This window comes from Triturus cristatus, chromosome 8 (genome assembly GCF_964204655.1).
Source record: "Triturus cristatus chromosome 8, aTriCri1.1, whole genome shotgun sequence".
Taxonomy (NCBI): domain Eukaryota; kingdom Metazoa; phylum Chordata; class Amphibia; order Caudata; family Salamandridae; genus Triturus; species Triturus cristatus.
The window spans coordinates 6,445,010-6,465,766 of NC_140591.1; the positions used below are offsets into that span (position 1 = coordinate 6,445,010).

The window sequence follows — 20,757 nt, forward strand, 5'->3', positions numbered from 1 at the left end:
CGAAAATGGAGAGTCCAAGAAAAAAAAAGGTTGCGGGTCGAAGGCGCGGAAAAAAGTGAACTGACTTCAGCACACCGACGAGGTCTTCTTATGGCTCTGGTGACGCCATACGGAGTCGCAAGCGGAGCGGTGCCATTGTGACATCCTCGTTGACGTGGGAGAGCTAAGAAAAAGTTTCCATGGAATGCTGGCGCAGGGGTAATTCAAAAGCTGAAGAATCCACAGGCAGATGTATCCATCAGAATACAAGTGCATCAAGGGTCATACAGACCCAAACAGACTTGAGGAACCTCAATCCCCGCAACAAAGCATGTCTGTAAAGAGCAGCGAAAGAAGCCATAGCCCACCACTCGAATCGAGAGAGTAAAAATCATACAGACTGAGTCCACACAGGCAAAAAGGAGGGAAGTCTGCAGAACAGGGCTCCCCCATCCACACAAATTGAAAAGGAAAGGAGGAGACAGGCTAAGGGTCTGACCCTCCCCGACTGGCCCAAAACCTGCGTAGGGATGCTTCTGTTTGGGCTCCAAAACGATGGGCCCCATCAAATAGCATGTCAACCAAGACTGACTAGACAGATTCCGAAAATCCAAATGTCGAGAGCCATGCATGCCAGCACAATGTCACAGCAGACGCCATGGCCCGCCCACTGCAGTCAGTGGAATCCATTCCACACTTTATGAGAAGTCTGGCTGCCTGAGGTCCATCTGAAATCAACTGATGTAACTCGCCCGTTAGCCCCGGGGAACAAGTTGACTCATAGACTCCCACAAAGCGTGGAAAAAGAGCCTGAGGAGTCAGACCTTATTAGTGGAGCGTAAAGCCACACTAGTTGAGTAAACAATCCACTTCCCACATGAATCCTGCACCCCGGACTCCTTATCAAGGGGGGAATGAGGGAGGTTCCCCATCTCAGGGGATGGTGTAATGGTCTGGACCACGAAGCTATGGTGAGTCGGCTGTCGAACAAGGCAATCGGGGTCACCAGGGGCAGGGCGGTATGTGTGGGCAATGATGCAGTCCACTGGCACAAGTGACTCAGGTTTGCCCATGCCCCCAACAAAATGTCAGAAAATGCCTCACAAAAAGGGAGAACCGACTCACCCCCCGATTGGCTGGGATGAAGGACATCAATAAGAGGGTCTGAGCCTTTTCCACAGTAGGTAAAGTAAGATGCAAAACATCAGCCACTCTCCTCAAAACCTCTTCCAAAGAGGAACTGGCTTCGGAGGCAAGGCCAGGAAATGACAAAAGGGAGGAAGTAGGAGACAAATCTAGCCCACTTCCTTCACCCAGTTCTGCAATCCAGCTGTCCAACCGAGAAGGGGCTCCAAGGGGGTCATCTCACATCCTTCCCCTAACAGGTCTTGTGGATCCTCCACAGAAATGACGGCACCACATATGGCTTCATAAACGACGTCGAAAGGCGTTCAGGCGATGTCAAACTGCGTTGAGGCAACAACGCACGGCATCGAGATTACTCCGTGCCAACGTCCACTTGGAAAGGAGGAGAAACGTCAGCCGGTATCTGCACAGATATCCGGAGTCGCAGCGAAGCCAGCTCCACAGTGCACACCAACTCCAGCTTGGAGTCTACCGGCTCTGCAACGAAAGGCACTGTAATAGCGACCCACTTCTCGCTGGAGCCGATCGCCATCGGTGGCCCTGAAGGACCATGTAGCAGCGCCTCAGAGTCCGAGGCTGAAACTGCTGCCGACGGTGAACTCACCTGCGATGATACAGTTACAGCGCCTACGACCTCCTTGGGGCCCGCAGGCACGAAAGAGGGAGACGAGGGCCCAAAGACCAGATGGAGAGCCTCGTAGTACTCCTGGGCCTTCAAACTCTTGTGACGCTGCTTACCATGTGATGTCGACGGAGACTCGGAACGTTGTTGTTGACCACGGGGTGAAGAGCGCCACCCCCGGGAACGAACTTTGGCCCGGGAGGAATACCGATGACATGAGCTGGAAGCCCTTGACAACCGGTGTGAGAAGTTGGCCTGATGTATGATGTCACTAGTTCTAGTGTACACCTTATATCAGTCCAAACAACCCTTATGGTGATTGGTTGTAAAGTCAACCTTATAGACCAGCTATCCTAGTGGTAGCATGGACAAGAGCAGTCTTAGGCTAAACTCTGAATGGCACGTGAAGCCAGCTGTGATACCATATATAATCCCTTGAATACCAAATGAAATGACACCCCAACAGATATTTATATAAAATAAAGTGTATTTATTCTAGTCAAACCCTCAGCACTCTTTATGAGATTCGAGGTAAGTACAACACAGTCTTATTTAAGCATACATTAAGTCACACAGGTAAGTAATACAGTTAGGCCCTAGGGGCCACGCAAACCATATACTAGAGAAGTGGTATAAGGACCACTGTCACGGAAATAGAACAGGCCTAGGCCTAGGGAATCGCTGGGGCTACACTACACTACCAACAGTTAGGAAGTGGGCGGCCCACGGGATTCAGGTGCAGAGTGGAAACACTCACGCGTAATGCGTAAAAGTCAATAGAATCACTAGCAGTTAGAAATAAGCAGTTTTAGGACACTTCTGGTATAGCTAGAAAGTCGAGACTCGGAAACTAGACCCTAGGATAGTCAATACCCTTGTGAGCACCGAAGTACCCAAATTACCTAGCCCACGGGCTGCGGGTGCATAGGTGTGAACTTGCGTCGGGTTTCGTCGTGGACTTCTATGGATGCCTGAAGGAAAGTTGCTGACAGGCAGTCAGTGAAGAGTGTCCGGTGGATCCCAAGGCTGGGATCAAGAAGCGAGGATACCTGCAAGCAGAAGGGACAGAGTCTGGGTCACTAGCCAGTGACCACGTGGAACCAGGAAGGAACCAGGCGATGTCGTGAAGATTGCAGGTGAAGAGGTGAAGCTTGTCGCAGCAGCCACGGGTACCAGGAGACGTTGAGGACGACCAGGACCAGGAGGCGAGCTGTCCCACGAAGGCTCTTGCTGTCGGCGGCGTCGAAGTCGAACTAGGACTCACCAAGCCTTGGCAAGCAGAACCCACGAAGAATGGAGGACTTGCTTCTGGTGCAGACCAGGAAGGTCTGGGGTGCTTCTCTTTTGCAGAGGTGCGGGAGCCAGTCTGGAGGAGCCAAACCAGCAGTGGAAATTCAAAGGTGTGTTGTCGCAAAGGCCGCTAGCCAACGGGCCAGCAACCGGACAGACGCGGCAAGCAGGAAAATGCAGAAGGGCCCCACGCAGGACTCGTGGAGTGTGGGGGGCTGATCTTCGGTGCAGATGGTGCTTGGGGTTGGGGCTTCTCAATCCCCGGTGCACAACTGCGAGGGTACCTCAGAAGCTGCGCTGGAAGATGCTCGCCACTTTTCCCAGGTAGCCGGTCCCACGTCTCTCGTCGCCTCCACGGATCTCAGCTCGGCTGTGGATGTGGATCAGGGTCGGAGAAGTCTGGAAGTCAAGGCTCTGGTCGGGCTCTGCAGTCGGTCCCTCGTAGAACTTCAGCAAAGCAAAGGGTAAGTCTCTTGATGGTGCCTGTTTGCACAGGGTAGCCGCTCCTTGGCCACAAGGGAGATTCTTCAGTCTTCTTCTTTCGTCGAATGTCGAAGGTCCAGAGTTTCTGTTCAAGTTGCAGGTTCAGGATAATCTAATCTCCTGGGGCCCAGCTACCACTATTATACTAATCTGGGGGGCTGGGTTGCCTTATGGGTGGGACCTGGGAGGGGGGTGGTTACACCCCCTTCCCTTTGTCCAGTTTCGCGCCAGGACTGGGGCTGGAGTGCCCCAGCACCGGTTTGAACTGGACTATGCATGGGACACCTTGTGTCCCCTAGGCAGTGTCTCGTTTCTTTCATCCCTCCCTGCCCCAATACACTAAGGCCTGTCTGGGGTGGTGCTCGCACCTCCCAAGGCAGGAAACCTATTGTCCAAGCCTCCCGTGCCGGGATCACTCCCAGCAGCAGGAGGTCAGACTTGTGTCGTGGCAGCAGCATCCATTTTGTGATGCTGGGGCTCTGGTTAACTTTAACCGGGTAAGTAGGTTTCAACATGTCTTCTCCCTCTAGAAGGGAGGGATAATATCCTCATCCCCAGAAATGGAATGGGGGTATTATTCCAAAGTGTTAGACACCTTACACGACATGTTTTGATAAAGCCCAACCATAGTTACCATAACCGTTTAAGATTATAAGACACTTTAAGAGTATATGGTAGGCTATATCATAGAACAGCGATAAGGACATGGTTCCGAAAGATGCAGACAGGCTCAGCTCATGCTAGAGCACCATCTCACATGTTACCAAGCACTCTGCCTCCAGGATTGTTAAGGCCTGCCATAGGAGTGACTGATAGGTACACATGTGTCTATATGTAAGTTAGGTATAGGAATACTACACCTAAGCAAGGGGTGATTACACGACCTTGCCCCAGCTGAGTGATCAGCCAGTTGTGTCATAATGGAAGGCCAGGCCAGGGGTGGCATAATACATGCTGCAGCCCCTGGTAGGCCTAGGATACACCTATGCCCTGGGTACCTAAGGTACACTGTACAGGGGCCAATAAGTTGACCCTATCCAAATGGGTTATGCACCTAAAGTACATAGTATTAATTTAGAGAGAGAACAGCAGGGCTGTGGGTCTGATTAGCAGGCCCACAGCCACATCTAAGTCGAAAACCAGTAAAGCAAAAGCAAAAAGTGGGGGTGAACATAGAAAGCAGACCCTACTCTCCTACATCCGGGTCGTCAGAAGCTTCATGCACCACTCCTGCAATGCCTTTGGCTTCACTGCTGACAGGTGTCACACTCGTTGGCGTCATGGTGCTCGCCCAGGCATCACATACAGATAGAGCGTGGGTCCGTACCCGACATCTTGCGAGCACAGGACCCACAAGACTCAAATCCAGAGGGCATAGAGCACACTGTTTCAGATGATAAAAGTTCATCACAGCAGGCCATAAAACAGTCAGGGATACGCTTTTCCGGATCCATGTTGCAGCACGGAAAAGATGAAACTGACATATACGCTCTGGAGTGGCCTTAGGCGGCTTCATTGATGTCATATCCGGAGACGACATCATCACAGAACCGTTAGACGCCTTTCCCGGGCACGCAGAGGTACTCTAGAAAAAAATGTCCAGATCCAGACTGGCGCCTGGGGAGATTTCAAAAGTTAAGGAATTTGTGGCTAGATTTCTCTATCAGGTAATATTAAATTATGTGCAGTACAATGCTGATCTGGGGATTCGTATGGTGGAGGAGAGAGATGCAACACTACATTCAGAGATTTGTGAGGCGCATATGATGAGAACTGATTCAAAGTAAACTGGCCTAAAGGATGCTGGAGTCAATCAATCAATCAATCAATCAATCAATCAATCCATCATGCTGGATTTGGCCAAACTCCTTCATTTTTGTTCAGAAGTGTTTCTAGACATTGTGCTGGGCAGGATCTCGGCTTCGGCATAGACAGCAGAGCCCAGGCTCGGGAGTGTGACGCAAAGCCAGCGTTTCAGAGAAGGGTCATTCCTGTCTTCAATCTAGTTACAAAGAACACAAACAAATCACCAAGCACCAGAGAAGATGAGGTCCCTCCCACTTACCCTTTCGTTGATGAGATATGCTGGTTTTTCACTCAATATGGACAACGGCAGCTTCACGCCTCCTTTCCTTGGCTGCCCTGTAACATCTACCACCAGACTGTGAGCTAGCGGGCGGACTCTTCTGTCTGTGGGGTTGGATTCAGCTTTGCTCTGAGCTGTGTCCATTTCTGTTAGCAAGGAAAGAAAGAGAGCTGATTGCCTCTAGTGAGATCTTTTGGTAAAAAGGTTCAACCAATCAACAGATAGTGACCCTGACCAGTCACATCTCAGACTTGCTCTTTTTCAGTAGCCAATCAGATCTGTCCAAGTGCTCCTTTCTCATTCTTTGGCCTCCCTTGCAGCCCTGCACCAGACATGACATTAAAGACACAGTTTGGCAATTAGACTATCTAATCATGCAATTTCATTTTTCATTACCCAGAAACTCAAACTACTTGTCACACGCACCAGTCTCTCATTCCATGGTCACCTTCCTCTTCAGATATCGTCCCCTCTCCCAATCTCACAAAGCGTCCCCATGCTGGTCATTCCTCTTCATCGCCTTCTGGCCACACCTCGTCGCATTTATTTCAGTCGACTTGTTTCCACCTGCCACACACATTTCTCCCCCACCACCATCGAATAGTCAGTCGCCCCTCTTTCCTGGCATAACCTCACCTCCTTCCTCTTACTCACAACCACCTACTCATCGCCCCCTCAACTGCTCACATCCAAAATGTCTCTCCCTAAGCACAAGGCTCCTGTAAAGCGCAGTGTGCCCCCACTACTAGAAGCTTCCACCGTCAACAGAGGAGTGAGGAACTGCCTCTACTGCGGAAACCCTAAATATTCAATGAAAAACCACAGAGGTTGAAGTGATGTTATAGTTCGGTGTAAAATAATACAAAAACCAACTTGTTAAAAACGAAAAGCACTGAATTTCACCAGTCATAGTTTACTGAGCTAACTATAATTCACCCCAGTTCGGCACTGCTTATGACCTCACACATTACATCACTCAGGACACGTTAAATGACATTATTGATGAGATCACAGATAACATCTCAAATGACCAGCGGCCAGTGCCTGTGCCCAAACCCTGCTGTGCGTGGCAGGGAGTTGGCCGCAGGTGGCAAACCCTTTGCAGATCCCCAAACCCACGTTTTTCCCATTTAATTCTTTTTTCAGTACTGCTGTATTCCTGTGGCACCACAACCACGCGGCATTAAATGGCTCTTACTGAAGGATTGCCCCTACCAATCAACTGCGGTCTGCCAAAAAAAACTGGTTGTTACTTCCCAGGTTCAGGAGAACCAGGTGGGGGGGAAGAGCCTTTTCTGTTGCTGCTGCCAAGCCCTGGAATTCTCTCCCCCTATAGACCTCTGGGCAAGACTCTCACCTTTCTTTCCCCGAGGCATTAGAAACGTGACTCTTCACTCTCAGTGCGAGGCCGTGTCTGTGCTTCTCCCGACCTCCCGCTCCATCCGTAGCGCCTTGACGCCTTTGGGCAAAGTTTGCGCTCAATAAGATTCATATTCATTCATTCATTCATCCCCATGGTAATCAGAACCATGCAAGCTTCATTCACTAAAGCGTGTCTTGTACGGTTTTGCAGTACAATTCACGCAGGAGTACCACAGTGTCTCACATAAGGACCGCACTGGCTCCCGTGGGAGTACTGCCCCACATGTTTCCCAATTTATTTATTTTAAAAACAAAATCAGCACCCCAGTACTCCTGCAGTACCATTGAGGGAGCGTGCAAGGTTCCCAGAGACACCACATGAGGTTTGCACGATCCTGCGGTAGGATTCCTGCAGGAGTACCGCAGCACCTCACAGGAGGGCTGCCCCGGATTCACGGAGGACAGCGGTACCTGCAGCACAGTTTTATTTTGGCCCAGGACGGGTCCCTCTGGATGCCCCCAAAAATGCTACCGGTGGTCATGGTATCCATACTGTGTCCCCTTACTTTTGTACTTTTTAGGTCTCGCCTAGCTATTACGTAGCAATCGATATGCAAGACTCTAGTAAGGGGCTCCCAAAAGTGCTCCCAAAAGTGGATTGCATGGCGAGCACGCGCACAATCACGTGCATCGTGCCGCCATGCAATCCACTTTTGGGAAGCACTTCAGCCCACTGGGGCGTGCACCTACTTCAAAGGGTCCGCTCCCCCGCCTGGAATGCGCTCCCCCGACCCTTGCCGCTTCAAAGCCCGCGTTTAGCGAGATTAAAGTGACACTTCAATCTGGGCGCGAGACTGACGTACAGCAGCGCACGGGGAGCTCGAGCCCACAGGAAGACACACGCTACTTTTGTCTTCCTTGTTTGGTTAGACAGTTATACAGACGCTGGCTTTTCACTGACGAGACCACTCGATTGTGCTTGATTTCAAACATATGTCCCTTTTAATAGTCCCTTCCGGTTCATTTTGGGTAGGGGTGGCCTACAGTTTATTTCAACTAGCCTTTCGAAGTTTTAGAGCTGTTCTCTCATTCGAGTATTTTCACCGGTTCCAGCTCCCTTTCACCAAGATCACTTATGGCTTTTCTTCTTCAAGCTGTATGTCGGCAGAGCGCTCCTGCGTCTCATCAAGGGCAGAAAGCGCTACCTAAATGCTAAGCTAATACAATACACCGCACTCTCTTCCCATACAGCTGCTGCTCGCTACTCTCGTGGTGACGCGGTTTTCGCTTACTTATTTGTTGTGGAGAGTCTAAATTATATAGCTCAATTCGTACTCATAGGGGTGGTTAGTCACTACAACTCCCAAAATTCATTCAGGTGTTAAATGAAGACTTACGTGGAACATGGTATCCCGGGTGCCGTTTTTTGTATTATCTGCAGTTAAAATGACTCATTCTTTTCTGGTGGCATGTACACGTTCCATTGTCGAGATTGCCACAATGGGTTAGGTTTTTGGCAACTCTCATATCAAGATTGGGGGACTTAACGTGGGTACTTGATGTAGATGCACAGCTGCTCAAGTGGCTGCTTGTCATGTGTACCGCTTTCATCCAGCCATGACTATTTAGTGAACAACACTTTGCATTCTGGGACTTGTAGTTTATATTTTACAAGCTTGGGCCTTTGCTTTAAGAGGCACAGCATGTAATATGCTGTTGCCTGTCTAAGATGTATAAAATGGCATGCAGCCCCTTTTGCCTTTGTGGACCTTATGCCCTTGCTACCTGGGCAATAAATACACTCTTGACGTGCCCGTCACCCTCGCTCTTATGATGAAATAAGTGTATATTGGAAGGCGGTTAGGAAAGAAACATTCCCACAGCGCCCTCTCATTTTCATCCTATCTCTTCGTTTCCTGTTCTGCTTCTTGCCTTGGGCTAGCGGAGATTTTGACAGATCCAATGTGTCTGCTTGGATTGTTTGCTTCTGTTAGACTTTCCTGGAAGCGTGCGCTGGCTCCCAGGCCTGTTCCTGTTTTTGAAGCCGCGTGCTTTTACTTCTGGTAATATCGTTCCGCGGATTGAGGCGAGAGCGCTTCTCTCGATGGAGGTCGCTCGCAGGAGCCTTTCTCATGTGACAGGGCACAGGCTGGGCATAGTGAGAGGAAAGCAAACATTACATCTTTCACTCTCTGCCGGTTCACTGCCAAGGGTGGCTTTCAAATGTCTGCCACACTCACAACCACACACACAACCACACAAACAACCACACAACCACAACCACACACACACTGCCACAACCACACATGCACAACCACACACACACAACCACACACACACACACACACACACACACACACACCACACACACAACCACTCACACACAACCACACACACACGATCACACACACAACCACACATACAACCACACACACACAACCATACACACAACCACACACACAACCACACACCCACACACAACGACACACACACACACAACCACACACAACTACACACACACAACCCCACTTACAACCCCACTCACAACCACACACACAACCACACACACAACCACACACACAACCACACACACACAACCACACACACACAACCACCCACACACAACCACCCACACACAACCACACATACAAGCACACACACAACCACACACACACAACCACACACACACACAACCACACACACACAACCACCCACACAACCAACCACAAAACCACACACACAACCACACACACAACCACACACACAACCACACAAACCACACACACAACCACACACACCAGCAGCCACACACACACAACCACACACGCAACCACACACACAACTAAACACACAACCACACACACACAACCACACACACAACCACACATCCTCACAACCACACATCCACACACATACCCACAACCACACCCACAACCACACACACACAACCACACACACACAACCACAACCAGACACACAACCACACATACAACCACACACACAACCACACACACAACCACACACAACTACCCACACACAACCACACACACACAACCACACACACACAACCACACACACAACCACACACACAACCACCCAAACAACCACCCACAACCACACACACACAACCACACACACCACACAACCACACACACATAACCACACACACATAACCACACACACAACCACACACACGCCCACAACCGCACCCACAACCGCACCCACAACCGCAACCACAACCACACACACAACCACACACATACACAAGCACACACACAACCACACACACAACCACACACACACACAAACACACAACCACACACACACACACAACCACACCAGGCATTGGCATAGCCAATAGGTCTCGCCTTTGGGACCTTATAAGTGTTTAGCCACACAACAGTTGATGTGGTTGCACCAAGGATATTGTGCTGCATAACTAAATACTTAGAAGGTCCCAAAAGCGAGACCTATTGGCTATGCCAATGCTTGTTTTACTGAGCTTCAGGACACAGGAACCAAGTTGTCATGTGTGCAGTGGGGGTTGGACCAACCCCTGTGGGCGGCCTGCCCCCCGCTGTGCAAAGCTATTGGCTTTGCGCAGTGGGGGGTTGGACCAATCCCTATTGATGGCCAACACCCCGCTGTGCAAAGCTTTTGGCCGTGCGCAGTGGGGGGTTGGCTTCAGGTCTTGGCCTGCATCTAAGCCCCTGCAGACAGTCAACTCCTCACGTGGCAGGGCCTGTCCATGTCCACAGTGACGTGCAGACACTCACATGTAATGGAGTGGGGCCCACCCATGTCCACAGTAATGTGCAGACACTTAAATGTAAAGGAGTGGGGCCCACCCATGTCTACAGTAATGTGCAGACACTCAGATGTAAAGCGGTAGGGCCTGCCCATTTTCACAGTGACGTGCAGACAATTAGATGTAAAGCAGAGGGGGCCCGCCCATGGCTACAGTGACATGCATACATTTAGATGTAAAACGTTGGGTCTGCCCATGTCCACAGAGACGTGCATACACTTAGATGTAAAGTGTCAGGGCCTGTCCATGTTCACAGTGACGTGCAGACACTTAGATGTAAAGGAGTGGAGCCTGTCCATGTCCACAGTGACGTGCAGACACTCAGATGTAAAGGAGTGGGGCCCGCCCATGTCTACAGTGATGTGCAGACACTCAGATGTAAAGGAGTGGGGCCTGACCATGTCCAAAGTGACATGCAGACACTTAGATGTAAAGCGGCAGGGCCTGCCCATGTCCACAGTGACAAGAAGACACTTAGATGGAAAGGAGTGGGGCCTGCTCATGTCCACAGTGATGTGCAGACACTGAGATGTAAAGCAGCGGTGTCTGCCCATGTCCATAGTGACGTACAGACACTTAGATGTAAAGCAGCAGGGCCTGCCCATGTCCACAGTGATGTGCAGACACTTAAATGTGAAGGAGTGGGGCCCGCCCATGTCTACAGTGATGTGCAGACACTCAGATGTAAAGCAGTAGGGCCTGCCCATGTCCACAGTGATGTGCAGACACTGAGACGCAAAGCGGCAGGGCCTGCCCATGTCCACAGTAACGTGCAGACACTTAGATGTAAAGCGGCAGGGCCTTCCCATGTCCACAGTGACGTGCAGAAACTTAGATGGAAAGGAGTGGGGCCTGCTCATGTTCACAGTTGCATGCAGACAGACACTCAGATGTAAAGCAGCAGGGCCTGCCCATGTCCACAGTGATGTGCAGACACTGAGACACAAAGCGGCAGGGCCTGCCCATGTCCACAGTAATGTGCAGACACTTAGATGTAAAGTGTCAGGGCCTGTCCATGTCCACAGTGACGTGCAGACACTCAGATGTAAAGTTGCAGGCCCTGCCCATTTTCACAGTGACGTGCAGACACTTAGATGAAAGCAGCGGGCCCCCCCATAGATACAGTGGCGTGCAGACATTTAGATGTAAAACGGTAGGGTCTGCCTATGTCCACAGTGACGTGCAGACACTGAGATGTAAAGGAGTGGGGCTTGCCCATGTCAACAGTGACGTGCAGACACTCAGATGTAAAGGAGCGGGCCCTGCCCATGTTAATAGTGATGTGCAGACACTCAGATGTAAAGGCAGTGACTGCCCATGTCTACAGTGATGTGCAGTCACTGAGATGTAAAGCAGTGCATGCAGTCACTCAGATGTAAAGGAATAGGGACTGACCATGCCCACAGTGACGAGCAGACACTTAGATGTAAAGGAGAGGGGCCTACTTATGTCCACAGTGATGTGCAGACACTCAGATGTAAAGGAGTGGGGCCTGCCCATGTCCACAGTGACGTGCAGACACTTAGATGTAAAACGGTAGGGTCTGGCCATGTCCACAGTGACATGCAGACACTCATATGTAAAGGAGAGGGGCCTGTCCATGTCCACAGTGACGTGCAGCCACTGTGATATAAAGCAGCAGGGCCTGCCCATGTCCACAGTGACGTGCAGACACTGAGATGTAAAGCCGCAGTACATGCCCATGTCCACAGTGATGTGCAGACACTTAAATGTAAAGGAGTGGGGCCCGCCCATGTCTACAGTAATGTGCAGACACTCAGATGTAAAGCGGTAGGGCCTGCCCATGTCCACAGTGACGTGCAGACACTGAGATGTAAAGCAGCAGGGCCTGGCCATTTTTACAGTGACATCCAGACAATTAGATGTAAAGCAGAGGGGGCACGCCCATGGCTACAGTGACATGCAGACACTTAGATATAAAGTGTCAGAGCCTGTCCATGTCCACAGTGACGTGCAGACACTTAGATGTAAAGGAGTGGGGCCCGCCCATGTCTAGAGTGACGTGCAGACACTCAGATGTAAAGGAGTGGGGCCTGCCCATGTCCACAGTGACATGCAGACACTTAGATGTAAAGCGGCAGGGCCTGCCCATGTCCTCAGTGACATGCAGACACTTAGATGGAAAGGAGTGGGGCCTGCTCGTGTTCACAGTGACATGCAGACAGACACTCAGATGTAAAGCAGCAGGGCCTGCCCATGCCCACAGTGACGTGCAGACACTGAGATGTAAAGCAGCAGTGTCTGCCCATTTCCACAGTGATGTGCAGACACTTAAATGTGAAGGAGTGGGGCTCGCCCATGTCTACAGTGATGTGCAGACACACAGATGTAAAGCAGTAGGGCCTGCCCATGTCCACAGTGATGTGCAGACACTGAGACGCAAAGCGGCAGGGCCTGCCCATGTCCACAGTGATGTGCAGACACTTAAATGTAAAGGAGTGGGGCCCGCCCATGTCTACAGTAATGTGCAGACACTCAGATGTAAAGCGGTAGGGCCTGCCCATGTCCACAGTGACGTGCAGACACTTAAATGTAAAGGAGTGGGGCCCGCCCATGTCTACAGTAATGTGCAGACACTCAGATGTAAAGCGGTAGGGCCTGCCCATGTCCACAGTGACGTGAAGACACTGAGATGTAAAGCAGCAGGGCCTGGCCATTTTTACAGTGACATGCAGACAATTAGATGTAAAGCAGAGGGGGCACGCCCATGGCTACAGTGACATGCAGACATTTAGATGTAAAACGTTGGGTCTGCCCATGTCCACAGTGACGTGCAGACACTTAGATATAAAGTGTCAGAGCCTGTCCATGTCCACAGTGACATGCAGACACTTAGATGTAAAGGAGTGGGGCCCGCCCATGTCTAGAGTGACGTGCAGACACTCAGATGTAAAGGAGTGGGGCCTGCCCATGTCCACAGTGACATGCAGACACTTAGATGTAAAGCGGCAGGGCCTGCCCATGTCCTCAGTGACATGCAGACACTTAGATGGAAAGGAGTGGGGCCTGCTCGTGTTCACAGTGACATGCAGACAGACACTCAGATGTAAAGCAGCAGGGCCTGCCCATGCCCACAGTGACGTGCAGACACTGCGATGTAAAGCAGAAGTGTCTGCCCATGTCCACAGTGATGTGAAGACACTTAAATGTGAAGGAGTGGGGCTCGCCCAGGTCTACAGTGATGTGCAGACACTCAGATGTAAAGCAGTAGGGCCTGCCCATGTCCACAGTGATGTGCAGACACTGAGACGCAAAGCGGAAGGGCCTGCCCATGTCTACAGTAACGTGCAGACACTTAGATGTAAAGTGTCTGGGCCTGTCCATATCCACAGTGACGTGCAGACACTCAGACGTAAAGCGGCAGGGCCTGCCCATGTCCAAAGTGACGTGCAAACACTTAGATGTAAAATGGTAGGGCCTGTCCATGTCCACAGTGACGTGCAGACACTTAGATGTAAAGGAGCGGGGCCTGCCTATGTCAACAGTGACGTGCAGACACTCAGATGTAAAGGCAGTGACTGCCCATGTCTACAGTGATGTGCAGTCACTGAGATGTAAAGCGGTGCGTGCAGTCACTGAGATGTAAAGGAGTAGGGCCTGCCCATGTCCACAGTGACGTGCAGACACTGAGATGTAAAGCGGCAGGGCCTGCCCATGTCCACAGTGACGTGCAGACACTGAGATATAAAGCAGCAGGGCCTGCCCATGTCCACAGTGACGTTCAGACATTGAGATGTAAAGAAGCAATGTGTGCCCATGTCCACAGTGATGTGCAGACACTTCAATGTAAAGGAGTGGGGTCCGCCCATTTCTACAGTGATGTGCAGACACTCAGATGTAAAGCGGTAGGGCATGCCCATGTCCACAGTGACATGCAGACACGGAGATCTAAAGCGGCAGGGCGTGCCCATGTCCACAGTGACGAGCAGACACTTAGATGTAAAGGAGAGGGGCCTGCTTATGTCCACAGTGATGTGCAGACACTCAGATGTAAAGGAGTGGGGCCCGCTCATGTCTACAGTGATGTGCAGACACTCAGATGTAAAGCGGCAGGGCCTGCCCATGTCCACACTGACGTGCAGACACTCAGATGTAAAGCGGCAAGGCCTGCCCATGTCCACAGTGAAGTGCAGACACTTAGATGTAAAATGGTAGGGTCTGGCCATGTCCACAGTGACGTGCAGACACTCAGATGTAAAGGAGGGGGGCCTGTCCATGTCCACAGTGACGTGCAGACACTTAGATGTAAAGGAGTAGGGCTTGCTCATGTCCACAGTGACATGCAGACACTCAGATGTAAAGCGGCAGGGCCTGCCCATGTCCACAGCGATGTGCAGACACTCAGATGTAAAGCGGCAGGGCCTGCCCATGTCCACAGTGACGTGCAGACACTGAGATATAAAGCAGCAGGGCCTACCCATGTCCACAGTGACGTGCAGACACTGAGATGTAAAGCAGCAGTGCCTGCCCATGTTCACAGTGATGTGCAGACACTTAAATGTAAAGAAGTGGAGCCCGCCCATGTCTACCTTGATGTGCAGACACTCAGATGTAAAGCGGTAGGGCCTGCCCATTTCCACAGTGACGTGCAGACACTCAGAGGTAAAGCGGCAGGGCCTGCCCATGTCCACAGTGCCGTGCAGACACTGAGATGTAAAGCTGTGGGACCTGCCTATGTCCACAGTGACGTGCAGACACTCAGATGTAAAGGAGTGGGGCCCGTCCATGTCTACATTGATGTGCAGACACTCAGATATACAGTGGCAGGGCCTGCCCATGTCCACAGTGACGTGAAGACACTTAGATGTAAAATGGTAGGGTCTGCCCATGTCCACAGTGACGTGCAGACACTGAGATGTAGAGCGGTGGGGCCTGCGCATGTCCACAGTGATGAGCAGACACTTAGATGTAAAGGAGAGGGGCCTGCTTATGTCCACAGTGATGTGCAGACACTCAGATGTAAAGGAGTGTGGCCTGACAATGTCCACAGTGACGTGCAGACACTTAGAAGTAAAGCAGCAGGGCCTGCCCATTTTCACAGTGATGTGTACACTCTGAGATGTAAAGCAACAGGACCTGAATATGTCCACAGTGACTTGCAGACACTCAGATGTAAAGGAGTGAGGCCCGCCCATGTCTACAGTGATGTGCAGACACTCAGATGTAAAGCGGCAAGGCCTGCCCATGTCCACAGTGACGTGCAGACACTTAGATGTAAGGAAGTAGGGCCTGCCCATGTCCACAGTGACATGCGGACACTCAGATGTACAGGAGTGGGGCCTGCCCATGACCACAGTGACATGCAGACACTCAGATGTAAAGCGGCAGGGCCTGCCCATGTCTACAGTGATGTGCAGACACTCAGATGTAAAGCGGTGGGGCCTGCCCATGTCCACGGTGACGTGCATGTGCAGACACTCAGATGTAAAGCGGTAGGGCCTGCCCATATCCACGGTGACGTGCAGACACTGAGATGTAAAGCAGCAGGACCTGCCCATGTCCACAGTGACGTGCAGACACTCAGATGTAAAGTGGCAGGGCCTGCCCATTTTCACAGTGACATGCAGACACTGAGATGTAAAGCAGCAGTGCCTGCCCATGTCCACAGTGATGTGCAGACACTTAAATGTAAAGGAGTGGGGTCCGTCCATGTCTACAGTGATGTGCAGACACTCAGATGTAAAACGGTAGGGCCTGCCCATGTCCACAGTGACGTGCAGACACTGAGATGTAAAGCGGTAGGGCCTGCCCATGTCCACAGTGACATGCAGACACTGAGATGTAAAGCTACAGGGCCTGCCCATGTCCATAGTGACGTGCAGACACTTAGATGTAAAGTGTCAGGGCCTGTCCATGTCCACAGTGAGATGCAGACACTTAGATGTAAAGGAGTGGGGCCCGCCCATGTCTACAGTGACGTGCAGACACTCAGATGTAAAGGAGTGGGGCCTGCCCATGTCCACAGTGAAATGCAGACACTTAGATGTAAAGTGGCAGGGCCTTTCCATGTCCACAGTGACGTGCAGACACTGAGATGTAAATAAGCAGTGCCTGCCCATGTCCACAGTGATGTGCAGACACTTAAATGTAAAGGATAAGGGCCTGCCCATGTCTACAGTGATGTGCAGACACTCAGATGTACAGCGGCAGGGCCTGCCCTTGTCCACAGTGACGTGCAGACACTTAGATGTAAAGTGTCAGGGCCTGTCCATGTCCACAGTGACGTGCAGACACTTAGATGTAAAGTGTCAGTGTCAGGGCCTGTCCATGTCCACAGTGACGTGCAGACACTTAGATGTAAAGCGGCAGGGCCTGCCCATGTCCACAGTGACGTGCAGATACTTAGATGTAAAGGAGTGGGACCTGCTCATGTCCACAGTGACTTGCAGACACTGAGATGTAAAGCTGTGGGACCTGGCCATGTCCACAGTGACGTGCAGACACTCAGATGTAAAGGAGTGGGGCCCGCTCATGTCTACAGTGATGTGCAGACACTCAGATGTAAAATGTCAGAGCCTGTCCTTGTCCACAGGGACGTGCAGACAGTTAGATGTAAAGGAGTAGGGCCTGCCCATGTCCACAGTGACATGCAGACACTCAGATGTAAAGCAGCAGGGCCTGCCCATGTCCACAACAATGTGCAGACAGTTAGATGTAAAACAGTAGGGTCTGCCCATGTCCACAGTGACATGCAGACACTCAGATGTAAAGCAGCAGGGCCTGCCCATGTCCACAACAATGTGCAGACAGTTAGATGTAAAACAGTAGGGTCTGCCCATGTCCACAGTGATGTGCAGACACTTAAATGTAAAGGAGTGGGGCCCGCCCATGTCTACAGTAATGTGCAGACACTCAGATGTAAAGCGGTAGGGCCTGCCCATATCCACAGTGACGTGCAGACACTGAGATGTAAAGAGGCAGTGCCTGCCCATTTTCACATTGACGTGCAGACACTTAGATGGAAAGTGTCAGGGCCTGTCCATGTCCACAGTGACGTGCAGAGACTCAGATGTAAAGCGGCAGGGCCTGCTCATGTCCAGTGTGACGTGCAGCCGCTCAGATGTAAAGCGGCAGGGCCTGCCAATGTCCACAGTGATATGCAGACACTCAGATGTAAAGTGTCAGGGCCTGCCCATGTCCACAGTGACGTGCAGAGACTTAGATGTAAAGCAGCGGGGCCTGCCCATGTCCACAGTGATGTGCAATCACTGAAATGTACAGGAGTGGGGCCTGTTCAGGGATTATGGTGCCATGAAAATATTACCCCCACCCACAGTCATGCCACCAGTCCCCCCCACACACTTTCGTTCCCTCTGTGGTGCCTGTTCAGGGATTATGGTGCCATGAAAATATTACCCCCACCCACAGTCCTGCCACCAGTCCCCCCCACACACATTCATTCCCTCTGTGGTGCCTGTTCAGGGATTATGGTGCCATGAAAATATTACCCCCACCCCTAGTCCTGCCACCAGTCCCCCCACACACATTCGTTTCCTCTGTGGTGCCATGGAGGTGAGTATTAATAGTGCCTTTGTGAGACACATTCTCTGCGTGTTGCATATGGACCATATCTTGATGTAAATCCTCGTGAGAGCACAAGCTATTAACAGGAATACAGAAAATTAGCCCCGGGTGTAGAATGCAGAGGTGGTCTGGCACAACACTGCTGCTCTGTAGTGTTTGCTGCATTCTGAGCTCAGCTAAAGTGGCATTAAGTGCACAGAGTAATGGCATGCTTACTTAGATAAGGGCAATATGTACCAGCAGCCTTAATACCCACCTGCTGTCAGGTGAGGACCGATGTCAGATGCCTGTCCACTCATAATGTGGCCTCCTCTTTGGAAGCCCACAGTTGTGGGGCAGGGAATTAACAGTGGTTAGCAACATCCTTTGCAGAGGAGAATCACAGACACACAAACCGTTGGCTTCCAAACCACGCCAGCTCTGGGACCTCAAATTCACATCTCACGCACCACAGTGCATGTCTCAACATTGACCCCGACCTCCAGCACTGGTTGCCTCAAACATTTCAGGCTGAATGGACCTGGATTCTGAGCCCCCCCCCCCCCCCCCCAAAAGCACATACCTGTTAGGAGCACCGCGCTGGGAAGCCCATGTTTGTGCTGCGAAGCGGAAGATGCGTGCCGTGGCACAGATATGTCCTCGGAGGTGCTGTCTCCAGAGTCCTGAGGCATGGCTGCTATAAAACAAAACAAAACACGTTCAGCAGGTCGAAGTACTAACAGTTCACAAGTTGGAGTAACAATCACTTGCAGGGTGATGGATATCGGGGCTTTGTTTGAAGGGGGGCAGTAATGGAACATCAACCAAACCCCGGTGTATGTCTCGTCCGCCCTCCTCACTAATCCCCTCCGTTATCGAGGGTCCAGGGAAGGAAAACGAGCTTTTATGTACTCCTCGAACATGTTAGGGAGGTTTCCATTATAGTCATAAACAATGAGTTATTCTACCTCTGTTTCAGAGCACAGAGCACTTAAAAATATCTCTGAACAAATCACAGTTAAAAACTGAGTCATAGATCTCACTCAAATGCACAAAATGACTGCATTTGTGCCCAACGCACAGCAGGCATCCGACCGCTGATACCCACAGCTCTGTGCAGTGGGAGGTGGCTGTAAGGCACTGCCTGAGACAGCGCCCCCTGCCTGTAACCTGCCGAGGGCATCCAACCACCGATACCCACAGCTCTGTGCAGTGGGAGGTGGCTGTAAGGCACTGCCTGAGACAGCGCCCCCTGCCTGTAACCTGCCGAGGGCATCCAACCACCGATACCCACAGCTCTGTGCAGTGGGAGGTGGCTGTAAGGCACTGCCTGAGACAGCGCCCCCTGCCTGTAACCTGCCGAGGGCATCCAACCACCGATACCCACAGCTCTGTGCAGTGGGAGGAGGCTGTAAGGCACTGCCTGAGACAGCGCCCCCTGCCTGTAACCTGCCGAGGGCATCCAACCACCGATACCCACAGCTCTGTGCAGTGGGAGGTGGCTGTAAGGCACTGCCTGAGACAGCGCCCCCTGCCTGTAACCTGCCGAGGGCATCCAACCACCGATACCCACAGCTCTGTGCAGTGGGAGATGGCTGTAAGGCACTGCCTGAGACAGCGCCCCCTGCCTGTAACCTGCCGAGGGCATCCAACCACCGATACCCACAGCTCTGTGCAGTGGGAGATGGCTGTAAGGCACTGCCTGAGACAGCGCCCCCTGCCTGTAACCTGCCGAGGGCATCCAACCACCGATACCCACAGCTCTGTGCAGTGGGAGGAGGCTGTAAGGCACTGCCTGAGACAGCGCCCCCTGCCTGTAACCTGCCGAGGGCATCCAACCACCGATACCCACAGCTCTGTGCAGTGGGAGGAGGCTGTAAGGCACTGCCTGAGACAGCGCCCCCTGCCTGTAACCTGCCGAGGGCATCCAACCACCGATACCCACAGCTCTGTGCAGTGGGAGGAGGCTGTAAGGCACTGCCTGAGACAGCGCCCTGCCTGTAACCTGCCGAGGGCATCAACCACTGATACCCACAGCTCTGTGCAGTGGGAGGAGGCTGTAAGGCACTGCCTGAGACAGCGCCCTGCCTGTAACCTGCCGAGGGCATCAACCACTGATACCCACAGCTCTGTGCAGTGGGAGGTGGCTGTAAGGCACTGTAGGAAGGTGGAATCTGACTAAATGGTTGCCCCCACATTTTTCCTGGTGTTTGCATGGTTTTTGACTAGTCTGGCTGTGATCCTGTGATCCAGGAACCCAGCCTATCTGCTTACTCCCTTAAATGATAGGTGTGCATACTAGATGCACTAGTGATTGGATACTGTAGTACCTTATGAGCCCCTAGTATATGGTACCTTAGGTTGCAATCATCTATAATGAGCGTGCAAAAATTACCATCCTAGACCAACGCCTTAACGCCCAAATTGAAATTCTGATTTTCAAAATGGAAATGGTCA

General features: G+C 51.6%; 1 protein-coding gene across 1 annotated transcript in view; it reads right to left on the reverse strand.

The window, feature by feature from the left end:
* The window catches only part of SPAG17 (sperm associated antigen 17), a 1,802,643-nt gene that overhangs the window by 105,873 nt on the left and 1,676,013 nt on the right, over nucleotides 1-20,757 (reverse strand). Inside the window, exons 45-46 of the mRNA XM_085620708.1 lie at nucleotides 18,884-18,997; nucleotides 5,586-5,752 (exon numbers count right to left, since the gene is read on the reverse strand). Of these exons, the coding sequence (XP_085476834.1) occupies nucleotides 5,586-5,752; nucleotides 18,884-18,997 (281 nt within the window). The remainder of the gene's footprint in view (nucleotides 1-5,585; nucleotides 5,753-18,883; nucleotides 18,998-20,757) is intronic.